This window comes from Heptranchias perlo, chromosome 11 (assembly GCF_035084215.1).
Source record: "Heptranchias perlo isolate sHepPer1 chromosome 11, sHepPer1.hap1, whole genome shotgun sequence".
Taxonomy (NCBI): Eukaryota; Metazoa; Chordata; class Chondrichthyes; order Hexanchiformes; family Hexanchidae; genus Heptranchias; species Heptranchias perlo.
Genome location: NC_090335.1, coordinates 54,097,899 through 54,111,616, shown reverse-complemented (window position 1 = coordinate 54,111,616; position 13,718 = coordinate 54,097,899). Strand labels below are relative to the sequence as shown.

The 13,718-nt window shown below is 42.1% G+C and overlaps 1 protein-coding gene across 2 annotated transcripts in view; it reads right to left on the bottom strand.

Moving 5' to 3' along the window:
• The window catches only part of cip2a (cellular inhibitor of PP2A), a 59,784-nt gene that overhangs the window by 29,389 nt on the left and 16,677 nt on the right, over positions 1 to 13,718 (bottom strand). For both annotated transcript variants that reach the window (XM_067993054.1, XM_067993053.1), the window contains exons 7-10: positions 12,807 to 12,903; positions 10,205 to 10,327; positions 8,823 to 8,968; positions 7,008 to 7,083 (exon numbers count right to left, since the gene is read on the bottom strand). In XM_067993054.1, the coding sequence (XP_067849155.1) occupies positions 7,008 to 7,083; positions 8,823 to 8,968; positions 10,205 to 10,327; positions 12,807 to 12,903 (442 nt within the window). The remainder of the gene's footprint in view (positions 1 to 7,007; positions 7,084 to 8,822; positions 8,969 to 10,204; positions 10,328 to 12,806; positions 12,904 to 13,718) is intronic.

Genomic DNA, 13,718 nt, shown 5'->3' with positions numbered 1-13,718 from the left:
ATTTGGAGAATGTTCAGTTTTGGGCACCGAACCTCAGGAAAGATATACTAGCCTTGAAGGGAGTACCGTGCAGATTCACCAGAATGACAACAGAGCTTAAAGTGTTAAATTATGAGGACAGGTTGTATAAACTTGGCTGCAGTCCGTTCAGTTTAGCAGGTCGAGGGGTAATCGAATCAACGTGTTTAAAATGATTAAGGGATTCAATAGGGTAGGTACAAAGAAACTATTTCTTCTGGTGGGGTAATCCAGAAAAAGGAGGCATAATCTTAATTAGAGCTAGGCCACTTAGGAGTGAAATCATAAAACAACCTTTCACACAAAAGGTAGTGAAATCTGGAACTCATTCCCCCAAAAGGCTGTAGATGCTGAGTCAATTGAAATTTTCAAGACTGAAATCAATAGATGTTTGTTGGACAGGGGTATCAATGGATATGGAGCAATCAAGGGTAAATGGAGTTGAGGTACAGATTAGCCATGATCTAATAGAATGGCAGAACAGGCTTGAGGTGCTGAATGGTCTACTCCTGTTCATACCCCCAAGAGTATATTTTTGAAATAAATGAACACAGAATCAGAGAAATGCATGAAAATAAAAGCATGTTCATGCACTAACTTTTATGGACTGACAGTACACTGATTTAGAGTCATAGTTCACCACACAACTAGTTCAAAATCACAGTAGTACAGTTAAGGTACCAGCTGGTCACTGTGATCCCTCCCTGAGTTTGTCGCCAAGATAGAGAGCAAACTTAATGACTTCTTCTGGGACAAAGAAAGCAATGAATCTCCCACTTAGGGAGGATTGTGAGGCACTGATGTGCATTTGCATCTAGGTTGCAACTTTCCGCCACCACTGTTGGGGGGGGTTTAAACTAACTTGGCAGGGGGATGGGATACAGAGTGGAGCTACAATAGGGGGTGATGTGCAGCCAAATATAGAGAAAAAAACAAGTCAGCTTGGGAGACAGGGCAAATATGTAAGAGCAAGGCTGGATGGCATCTATTTTAATGCAAGGAGTCTTGCGAATAAGGTGGATGAACTGAAGGTGTTGATAAACACATGGGAGTATGATATTGTTGCTGTCACAGAGACATGGTTGAGGGAGGGGCAAGACTGGCAGCTCAATATTCCAGGGTACAGAATCTTCAGGCGAGACAGAGGGGGAGGTATAAGAGGAGGGGGGGTCGCAATATTAATTAAAGAATCAATTACTGCCATAAGGAGGGATGATATATTAGCAGGTTCCTCCAATGAGGCCATATGGGTGGAGCTTAAAAACAAAAAGGGGGCAAGCACTTTGATGGGAGTGTACTATAGGCCCCCAAACAGTCAGGGGGAGATAGAGGAACAGATATGTAGGCAAATCTCAGAAAATTGTGCAAATAATAGGGTAATAATAGTGGGGGATTTCAACTTCCCTGATATTAACTGGGATACTCAGAGTGTAAAAGGCTTAGAGGGTACAAAATTCTTAACGTGCATCCAGGAGAGCTTTTTGAGCCAGCATGCAGAAAGTCCTACAAGAGAGGGGGCGGTACTGGACCTAATTCTAGGGAATGTGGCCGGCCAAGTGGAAGAAGTGCTAGTAGGTGAGCACTTTGGTGACAGTGACCATAATTCGGTGAGATTTAAGGTGGTCATGGAAAAGGACAGGGAGGGGCCGGAAATAAAGGTTCTAAATTGGGGGAAGGCCGATTTTAATAGGATAAGGCAGGATCTGGCCAAAATGGACTGGGATCAGCTGCTTGTAGGAAAATCCGCATCGGAGCAATGGGAGTCTTTCAGAAGGGAGATTGAGACCATACAATGGCAACATGTTCCCGTAAAGGTCAAGGGTGGTTCCAAGAACTCCAGGGAACCTTGGATGTCAGGGGATATACGAGAATGGATTAGGAAAAAAAGGAGGGCTTTTGGCAGATACAAAAAGCTAAAGACGGAGGAAGCCCTAGAGGAGTACAAAAAGTGCAGGGGGATACTTAAAAAAGAAATTAGGAGATCAAGGAGGGGCCATGAAATAACACTGGCGAGCAAAATAAAGGAAAATCCTAAGATGTTTTATAAGTATATTATGGGTAAGAGGATGACTAGGGAAAAAATAGGGCCCATTAGGGACAAAAATGGCAATCTGTGTGTGGAGCTGGCAGATGTAGGAGGGGTTCTAAATGAATTTTTTGCATCTGTTTTCACTATGGAGAAGGACGATGTAGACATAGAAATATGGCAAGGGGACTGTGATATACTCGAACATATTAACATCGAGCGGGAGGAGGTATTGGCGGTTTTAGCAGGCATAAAAATGGATAAATCCCCAGGCCCGGACGAAATGTATCCCAGGCTACTGTGTGAGGCAAAGGAGGAGATTGTGGGGGCTCTAACACATACATTCAGAACCTCTCTGGCCACAGGGGATGTGCCAGAGGACTGGAGAACCGCTAATGTAGTACCATTATTCAAGAAGGGGAGTAGGGAAAAACCGGGGAACTACAGGCCAGTGAGCCTAACATCAGTGGTAGGAAAATTATTGGAAAAAATTCTGAAGGACAAAATTAGTCTCCACTTGGAGAAGCAAGGATTAATCAGGGATAGTCAACATGGCTTTGTCAAGGGAAGATCATGTCTGACTAACTTGATTGAATTTTTTGAGGGGGTGACTAGGCGTGTGGATGAGGGTAACGCAGTGGATGTGGTATACATGGATTTCAGTAAGGCCTTCGATAAAGTCCCCCACAGGAGACTGGTCAAGAAGGTACGAGCCCCTGGAATCCAGGGTTCCTTGGCACTTTGGATACAAAACTGGCTTAGTGGCAGAAGGCAGAGGGTGATGGTCGAAGGTTGTTTTTGTGACTGGAAGCCTGTGGCCAGTGGGGTACCACAGGGATCGGTGCTGGGTCCCTTGCTGTTTGTGGTCTACATTAATGACTGGGATATGAATGTAAAAGGTATGATCAGTAAGTTCGCTGATGATACAAAAATTGGTAGGGTGGTAAATAGCGAGGAGGATAGCCTCAGTCTGCAGGACGATATAGATGTGTTGGTCAGATGGGCGGAACAGTGGCAAATGGAATTTAACCCGGAAAAGTGCGAGGTGATGCACTTTGGAGGGACTAACAAGGCAAGGGAATACACAATGAATGGGAGGACCCTAGGCAAGACAGAGGGTCAGAGGGATCTTGGTGTGCAAGTTCACAGATCGCTGAAGGCGGCGGAACAGGTAGATAAGGTGGTAAAGAAGGCATATGGGATACTTGCCTTTATTAGCCGAGGCATAGAATATAAGAGCAAGGAGGTTATGATGGAGCTGTATAAAACACTGGTTAGGCCACAGCTGGAGTACTGTGTGCAGTTCTGGTCGCCACACTACAGGAAGGATGTGATCGCTTTGGAGAGGGTGCAGAGGAGATTCACCAGGATGTTACCAGGGCTGGAGCGCTTCAGCTATGATGAGAGACTGGGAAGATTGGGTTTGTTTTCCTTGGAGCAGAGGAGGCTGAGGGGGGACATGATTGAGGTGTACAAAATTATGAGGGGCACAGATAGGATGGATACGAAGGAGCTTTTTCCCTTCGTTGAGGGTTCTATAACAAGGGGGCATAGATTCAAGGTAAAAGGCGGTAGGTTTAGAGGGGATTTGAGAAAGAACTTTTTCACCCAGAGGGTGGTTGGAGTCTGGAACTCACTGCCTGAAAGGGTTGTGGAGGCAGGAACCCTCACAACATTCAAGAAGCATTTGGATGAGCACTTGAAATGCCATAGCATACAAGGCTACGGACCAAATGCTGGAATATGGGATTAGAGTAGACAGGGCTTGATGGCCGGCGCGGACACGATGGGCCGAAGGGCCTCTATCCGTGCTGTATAACTCTATGACTCTAAATCCTGTATGTAGTGGATTCTCCCAAATGATGTGCTCTGGTAACGGATGCCGGATGCACAGACTGAACTATGATAGGCAGCTCCTTTTCATAAAGTTAGATTGAATACGTGTGTCCTTGTAGTGGCTGCCAGTCTTTTATTGGGACCTGATCAGAGTCTGGGATATGGTTGCCTCCAGCAGCAGCTCACGCCAGTCAGAGGTCGCGGCTATTCTGACGGAGCCGCTGCTTCAAAGTCCATACTTCCGCTTGGTCAAATTTGGCGACACATAGCTAGGGAAGAGGAAGGCCCTGGCTGCGAAAGAAAGCAGAGTCAGGAATGTACTTAATGGCGGCGGAGCACATTGGATTTTGCCAGAGGTATTAGCAGCCTGGATGGACAGGCGCTATGTCTGGCCTCTGGTCAAAGCCATCCAGGTGCTATGTCTGGCCTCTGGTCAAAGCCATCCAGGCGCTGAACGTCGCACTCAGCCCCGACTCCACCAGGTGTATTGAGGAGGCTCAAGCGTGTGGAGCAATCTTGTTCGATCTCACTCCTGTTCGGGCAGAATTTCTTATCAGCGTGAGGCCACAAAACCTCCCTCGGGAATCTCCGCCTCACAACTTCAGCCACCTATCAAAAATTCCCTCCGTGTCATTCCATTCTGCATGGAGGGATTTTATTTATGGATTGCTCCTGCACACTCTCCACTCGCTCTTGTCTACGGCCCAGGCACGTCCTGGCATTCCATCTTACTGTCTGGTAAAGGTGGCGGCCCCTAATGTAAGGCTCTCTCTGGGGGATCTTTCCCTACACCATTGGGACTCTGGAGTGGAGAGTGTTGCATGGAGCAATGGCATCAAATGCAATTTCTACAGCCTCGAGGAAACCATGTTTCGCATATGTAGAGTGCGAGAGGTTGCAGCCCGTTTTACTATCCAAGGAGACTGCGCAACGTTTGGCTTAACTTCGGCCCCATGTTCCTGATCTTTGGCCACCCGGTACGGAAAAGTCGGAGGACTTATTTGTAGATCTGGTCCTCGGCCTGGCAAAGACAGTCAATCACAGAACCAGGAGGAGTGTGACCCGCAGGGAGCATTGCTCTGGCTGCTTGCCTTTCTTCTGCGGTCCTGGCCCCGCCTGGGTTGCTCTGGGGAGGGAGAATGCGGTATCCACCAGTATTGAAGCCGTACGCGACCGGTAGGCACTGCAGGACATTTGTTACATAGTTGATAGATATAATGAAATAATGATTTAGGTTAAGTCTCTATTAGTTTGATTAGAACCAGTTAAATTATTTTTAATGGTGCCCTCTTAAAGGGGGTACTTGCAATATTAATTCTTTGTCCGGTCCCACCTTTATCAGTCTAATTAAAAAAAGGCAGCAATCCAATCACTTGAGACATCAAATGAAACCTTGGAGCATTCTCACACACTAAGAAAATTCAGAAGCAGGTCACCCAAAACTACTCGTGTCCAGATTTACGTGCTTGTTACAATCATTTTCTGTTGATGCAAAGTCCATTGCTGTTCTATTTTAAATTTTACTCTGACACTCAGGTACCAATAGGAATAAATTTAAACTAGCACTTTATGTTGCAGCATTGAGGGCAGCCACGAAAATAAACCCAAAGTTAAAAACTTTTGGATAAATAAATTCACACTCTCACATGATGCATGTTTGCACTGAAGATATACTGACACAGGTTTTCCTTCCTGTGCAAATAGGATATAGTGTAGCAACAAATCTATAGTGCTTAATTTTGCAACACCAATCACCCAAATATTATAGATTGGCAGCTCTTTTATGGTTGTTACTAACAGGATAAATGCAAAGCTAAGTGCCTCCAGTGCTAACCAAATGTTTTAAAAACTTCACTTAAAATTCGGGCAAAGACCCAGCTGTCTTATCACCAACATTAAAAATGAAACTGCCATTTGGATGCTTGTGTGGTCCAAACCCAATAACTTGACAATGGTAGCTCTGGAGTACCCCAAATAAATTCCAGACTCAAGCAACCACCACCTCATAGGTCTATAGTGTTCCTCACAAACAGAAAGAGGTTTCAAAAATGAGAGATGTTATTTTAAAATGACATATTAAAATGAGAGGAAAACATAGGACACCAACTGGGAGGAAAATAAGGAAAACAGAAAAGTTATGGGGTCAAGAGAAGAGTTTTGAAGATGCTTTTGAAAGTCGGGAAATAAATGGAAAAATGGAGGGATTTAGACCGATGGACAGAGTATCAGAGTATAGTGACCGATACAGGGGCCACCAATGTGCAGTGAACAACCACCAATGCAGCCATTTCTATAGCACTATTCACATGCAGGAAGATATCTCAAAAGACTTTATATTAAGGAGGTGCAGTGGATGTTGAGCATGTGAGAAGTGTGAAAATGGAGTTGGTTAGGTTGGGGGGACCACAGGCAAAGTCCAAAAGAAGAGAAAGAGAGTCTTAGAGAAGTTTTTGAAAGCAGGGAAAGAGGCAGCAAGGTAAGCTGAACTAGGAAAGCAGTTCTAGAGGACTGGTATGTAGTGGTTGAATGAATAGATACCAATGGTGGTGCAGAGGAAGTGGGGGATAAAGTGCAACCTGGTTTCAGAGAAGTAGAAGGTATGCACAGGGATGTATAACTGGAAGAGATTGCTGAGGTAGGGTGGGAATGGATATGGAGATTTGAAAGAGATGATCAGGACCTTCAAATCAATTTGCAGGGGCACAGGGAGCTAATGGAGCTTGGGAAGAATGAAGGCGACAGAAGTGTGGATAAGGACACAGCTTTCAGCATTCTGAATACGCTGCAAGTTGTGCAGCTGGGTAGGAGCTCCCCTGTTAAAGGTTGAGCCTCGAGATGAAATACTTTCAACATAATAGTACCACATGTTGGGAGAAAAAGACGAGTTGGAAAGAGAAAAAGTAAAATCATATACATTCCTTCCTTTGAATAGGGAGAGAAAATTTTGTAAGTTGTTCAGTTATGTTATGCAGACTACAAAGTAAACACCATACTGTAACAAGAACAGAATGAGTAAAACCACTTTCAAAAGAGAACATTCCAGACTCCAAATCCCTTTCTAAATTAAATAAGAATGAAACATTTATGGTTATATTTGTGATACACTTGAGAATTAAATATCACAAACCTTGGCTGCTGAATCTGAGTCCTTACCACGCAGAAGACCTAGTACTTGACATAGGCATGATTTGAAGTGTTCATACCTAAGACGAGAGAAAAAAAAGAGTTTGAACATCAAGTCGCTTTTTCAACATCCACTGTGTACCATCCTCAAAGAACCAATACAAACTTACACACAGAGACCACCAAAATTCCCTGCCAACTTTTCAAAAAAGCTGACTCAAATGACGACAGTTACCACTTTAAGAGTACAGTACAATTAGGGGAAATCCAAGTCTGAACTTCAGATCTGCATATCTGAATTTAGATTTCCCAAAGGAAAATCATGTTTAGAAAGAAAGAACTTGCATTTATATAGCGCCTTTCACAACCTCAGGACGGCCCGAAGTCCTTTAAGCCAATTAAGTACTTTTAAAAAAGTGTAGTCACTATAATACAGGAAACGCGGCAGCCAATTTGCACACAGCAAGGTCCCACAAACAGCATTGAGATAATGACCAGATAATCTGTTTTAGTGATGTTGGTTGAGGGATAAACACTGGCCAGGACACCCCTGCTCTTCTTCAAATAGGGCCATGGGGTCTTTTACGTCATTCTGAGAGGACCTCAGTTTAACTGCTTAGTACTGCGCTGATGTGTCAGCCTAGATTATGTGCAACTTAAACCCACAACCTTCTGACTCAGAGGCGAGAACGTTACCACTGAGCCAAGGCTTTTTAGATTCCATAATAGTTTTATCGTAGTATTTTGACAGTTCCACAATAAATACTGGTATTGTTAAACACAAACTAAACATAATTTAGCCTACCAATTAATTTTCCTAAGTGCAGTCAAATACAAAGAACGAACTTGTATTTATATAGCCTTTTCCACATCCCAGGACATCCCAGCCAATAAATTACTTTTGAAGTGTATGTTAATAAGAAAAATGCGGCCGCCAATCTCAGGAAAAATTTTCTATAAACAGCAAGTGAGATAAATGATCAGTTAATCTATTTTGGTGGTGTTGGTGAAAGGATGAATGTTGGCCAGAACACTAGGAGAACCACCTACTCTTCCCTTGGATAGTACCATGCGATCTTTTACATCCACCTGAACAGGTAGACAAAGCCGCTCTTTAATGTCCAATCTGCAAGACATCACAGCTGACCAATGCAGTACCGAGGGAGTGCTGCATTGAGTATCAGTCCAGATTATGTACTCAAGTCTGGAGTGGGGTTCGAACCTACAACGTTCTGATTCAGAGGCAACAAAGATAGATATCTCAGGAGTTTGAGTTAACAATTGCTGAAAGCACAGAGAAGTCTGAAAAGCGTACCAGCTGGTTAGTGCTGTACACACAGCCAGCTGTCAGGCACTTCTGGATCAGTCTGAAGTGCTCCTCTTCGGTCCCACTTAAGTAAATTATGTTACTTCAAATGGCTGAGGATGGAAGAGATCTGAAATGGCTGATCTCTATGAATCCAAAAGAATTACATTTTTAAGCATGTGACACATTTTTGCAATTGTATTTTGCAGAGATTAGGCTGGCATTTTGAACAGACAGTATTTTTCCGAGACTTTCTTTCCCATTTAGGAATTGTAGATCTGCAGCCATTACCAAGGAGATGGGAGAAATTTAGATTATTAAAATATCTAGCTACCAAGGATATGGGTAGTTACCAACATTTTTAATTTATGACTGCAAAAGTAGATCCATAGCTAATGGTTCAAAAAATACAGTTTGGAGGTGGAACCTAAGAGTACCTGACATAATCTGCTGCCTGACCAGAAATTCACAGGTGAAAGTCCCATACAACAATGCCAGCAAAGAATACTCTACCTATGGAGGAAATCTGCAATCTTGGGGTTCTTAATGAGATCCACCAGCAGGTCTACAGCATATTTTCGGGTCAGTGTGCCATCTCCATTGACCAAAATGTTAAATATCAGCTGAAAAGTCTGGTGGATGTTCCTGGCATGAAACAGCTATGTTTAAAAACAAAGAAGCATTAAGGGAGAAAATCAGAATTAGAGAATGAATAACCTGGTATCTCATTCTATTGACAAATTCTTTACATACAATAATTTGAATAGATCACATTGCTTCTACCATGCAACATCTTTCTAAACGCACTTAAGGAAGCTCTGTATACTAGCAGGTCATTGAGTATTTACCTCTACCACAATGCTAGAGTCAAATGCTCCCATTGGCCTCTCATATTTCACCCTCCATACAGTTATGCTCATCCAAAACTCTGCTGCCTGCATCCTAACTTGCACTAAGTGCCATTCACCTATCACCCCTGTGCTCGCTGACCTACATTGGCTCCTAGACCACCAATGCCTCGATTTTGAAATTCTCATCCTCATGTTCAGATCTCTCTATGGCCTCACCCCTCCCCCTCCCCCTCTCTGCAACTTCCTCCAGCCCTACAACCCTCCAGGAACTCTGTGTTCGTCCAACTCTGGTCTCTTGTGCATCCCCCACTTCCTTCACCCCATCATTGGCGGCCATGCCTTCAGTCGTCTAAGCTCTGGAACTCCCTCCCTAAAATTCCCTGCCTCTCCACCTCTCTCTTCTCCTTTAAGCCACTTCTTAAAACATACCACTTTTACGAAGCTTTTGATCATCTGTCCTCAATGCTCCGTCTGGCTTGGTGTCAATTTTTGTCTGATTACATTCCCATGAAATGCCTTGGGACGTTTTATTACATTAAAGGCGCTATATAAATGTATGTTTACATTTTTCTCACTTCATTTGTGCAATTGTACTTTCAAGATTAGATGGCACACAAAAATTATTTGAGTATGCCCACTGTAAGTGGAATTGTAAAAGATCCTAATTGATCACCAGAATAGCTGAAATACATGACGTGTTACTAGTGTTGAGCCAGTATGATCATGAGCAGTAAAGGTGAACTCGGACCGACAAAAGAAAATGACCAAAACAAAGCTCAGTTTTAAAAAACAAAACCCGATACTTTCAAAAAGGACTGAATAGGCCTACATTTCATCCCTGACCTTAGCATTTAATATGTTCATGAGCTTATTCACCAAAAAATGAAAACAAACCTAAGCAAACATACAGTAGTGCAATATTACTCAATGATTAGTCCATAAAATGCTTCTTCGTTAATAGTTAGCAGTACAATGTATAGCTATATAGATTTTTTTTGATGAAGGGTCAAGAACTTGATCGATAAAAGGCATTTCAGGTCTTACCTTCTCTCCAACCTCTTCGTTGAGAGTTAGGCTTGCCAGTATAGAAAGTGCAAAAACCACCACAGTCAAACTACTGTGAGCTAAGAATCTAATAAGAGACCGATAAAATCCTTTTATGTAGGTCTGTGGAAATGACAACATAAAAGTGAGAAAATTCAAATGAGTATTTATTCAGTTGCTAATCAAGTGCCATATCTGTTAATTCAAATTGAAACTGTGCAAAAAAACTCATTTAAATTTCATTACTTAATTCAAATTCCCACCTCAAATGGGTCCTGTAAAATCTGCTGCTTAATTTAAGTTTAAGGAATCTTACAACACCAGGTTATAGTCCAACAGTTTTATTTGAAAATCACAAGCTTTCGGAGGCTTTCTCCTTCGTCAGGTGATGAAGGAGAAAGCCTCCAAAAGCTTGTGATTTTCAAATAAAACTGTTGGACTATAACCTGGTGTTGTAAGATTCCTTACATTTGTACACCCCAGTCCATCACCAGCATCTCCACATCATAATTTAAGTTTAACACAGTGATAAATAGCAGGTCCCTAGGTGTGGCAGCCTTTCCCATCTAAGTACAGTGAATCACTGAGTGGAGACAGCAGTTTCAGGAGCAGTTCGAGCGAATCGCTAGCCAGAAGTACGAAAGATTCAGGAAAAATAATAGATCAAATATATAGAGGAACAACCTGGAGAAATAAGAGTTGTAGCACAGAAATTTAACACCCTCCCACCATTCTCTTAACTTACTGGAAAATACAGAGAATCACCACTGATTACCAACAGAATTTTCCAACCAAAAGGAAAGGATGCACACATCAGCTTGTCCCAGTGCCTAAATCAGTTTTGCTGAGCTAGTTCAAGCAGGCCAGAACAACTAACTTTCCTAAGCTAAACTACCTTGTCTTGCCAGAAAAGATGAATAAATTCAATGAAGAATTTGGAACCAACACAGTTTCTACATTGTGGATCAGCCACTTCAAAAAAACACTCATCAGTGCAAGCAATCTTCTTCTAGAAACTATCAACAGCTGGATGCATGATAACATTCTAGAATTTATCTCATTACATGCCTGAAAACATCCTTAATGCTGATGAAACTGGTCTTTTATTTTTACAAGGTCCAACCTTGCGAGCTAACAATGAAAACTACACAGGTGGGGAAAAAAGCCAAACAGTGAATTACCATCATGGTTTACCCTAACATAATTTGGGAGAGGGGGGCAGTGGGGGAAAAAAAAGCTGTTGGTGATCAGGAATTCCAACCCCCCCCCACCAATGATTTTATGGTAGTGTTATTCTGCCTGTAACCTACAGAAATAACAAAATGGCATGAATGAATGGTGGTCTTTGAGGAATCAATGACTATGGGTATCACATGAAGTGCCTGTGTCGAAATGTGGTGCGGCTAAAGTTTCTACTGCCAAATAGGACATCTGTGATCCAGCCAATGGGTTCTGGTGCGATTTGTGTGATGAAACAACACAAGTGTTTGCTGCAAACAATGATTACCGTGCATAAAGTTGGCATGCTGTTTATGTTGGACACTCTACAGGCAATACACATAACCCATTCATTATGGGAGGAGCTGAAAGCAGAATCCACAGCCAACTGCTTTTGTTTTGATAACTTAGATACACAAAAACTACTTCCTCTGGTAGGGAAATCCAGAACAAAGGGGCATAATCTTAAAATTAGAGCCAGGCCATACAGGAGTAAAATCAGGAACTCTCTCCTCCAAAAGGCTGTGGATGCTGGGTCAATTGAAACTTAAGACTGAGATCGATAGATTTTTGTTAGGTATGGGTATCAAGGGATATGGAACAAAGGCAGGTAAATGGGGTCGAGATACAGATAAGCCATGATCTAATTAAATGGTGGACAGAACAAGCTCGAGGGACTGAATTGTCTACTCCTGTTCCTATGTTCCACAAAAGCACCGACGGCCAATGCCGAAGCGGCAAACCTCTGAGCGCACACGTTTGCTTTTGCAACTGCCATCTATTTTGAATCCAGTCAGTGTTGATAATGAAGTCCTGCTGTTTGATCCTGACCGATACAAAAGCTACTGATGCAGTTCATGAGAATTCTGCTACTATAGGGTGTGAGGATGAGGTAAAGGTCAAGCAGGTGGGTCCAGCAAGCAGATGAGGTAAAGGAATCAGTCTCTCCCTTCCTCCCCCCACAGCAATGGCATCCAATTCTGTGCAATTATTGAGGAAGTGGCTGACAATTAAGCCAGATGTTCTAATTGAACCATTCTCTGTGCTAAATAAAATGGACCATTTTGTGGACAAATGTGCAACAAGTAAACCACAATTATGAAATGATTGAACTTTGCATTGAAAACAGCTTGTATTGTGCTCAAGTTTTGATTATATGCATTTCATTAGTTGGCTTGGTGTTCAATGGTATTTTAAGTGTTCCTGTACTGTTTCATTAAAATTGTTCAATTCAAAGTACTGGACAATTTGAATTTTTTTTGAGAACAGAATTTTGAATTAATAGGAATAGACTCTACAATCAGATTTACTGCAGTCATCATTTCAGTTTAGATGCTTTCCAAACAGAAAAAAAATTACATTAATGAGTAAATAAAGTTCTTACCAAAGATTTTATATAGGCTTGAACAGAAAGGTTGTGACGACACAGGTTTGCCATCAACCCTAGACATGGCATAGTTAGCTCATCTTCTGGGGCTTGACTATATTGGAACAGAATTCAAATTAATTAGCTCATCTGGAATTAATCCACTGAAGATAGTTTACATTAAAGTGGCATCTTGCTATCTGCAATAAGGTGCTAAAAATTAAACCTGCAAATAAAAGGACTGGTTATATCACCGCAATGTAAGGAACAAATTAGAGCTGGTAGTCATTTGGCTATGCAACATCTGGTCTGCATAAGTGTATATATTGTATAGCAGAACTCTAATTCCCTTAGAGAAACAGAACTGGCTTAAAATGTTGATGATAAATTCAATCAGAGTTACCTCATAAGATCCCTGACTTGCTTACATTTGGTGCAATTAAGTAGTTGATAGTATACAACCATATCATGACAACACTATGACTTATTGAAAATACTGAAAATGGATGCTTATTTTGCTATAACTAAAATGTGGAATAATGTGTCATGGTAGAAAATTAACATTTGGAATATGAAATGGAAGATACAGGATGACCAGAGAATGACCTGACCATGCATGAGGTAATGTCCCAATCTTAAAAAGACAAAGATAGTCGAGAACAGAGTGCTCAATGGTGTGAAAGGTTAAGGAGGACGAGATAGAACAACAAGTGAGAATCATAGTCACACAAGGTGTTTTCAGCAACTCTGACGAGTGTAGACTTAGTGCTTTAGGTAGATTGAAAATCAGTTCGAGGGACTTAAACAGCGTGCGTGAGGGAGGTGAGCATGCAATTGAGTGATTATAACATTCAGTTGGAGGTATAGGATTGGGGGAGGATTTAACAGTGATTATAGTAGTTTTGAAAAGGTTGAAAACAATAATGCAAA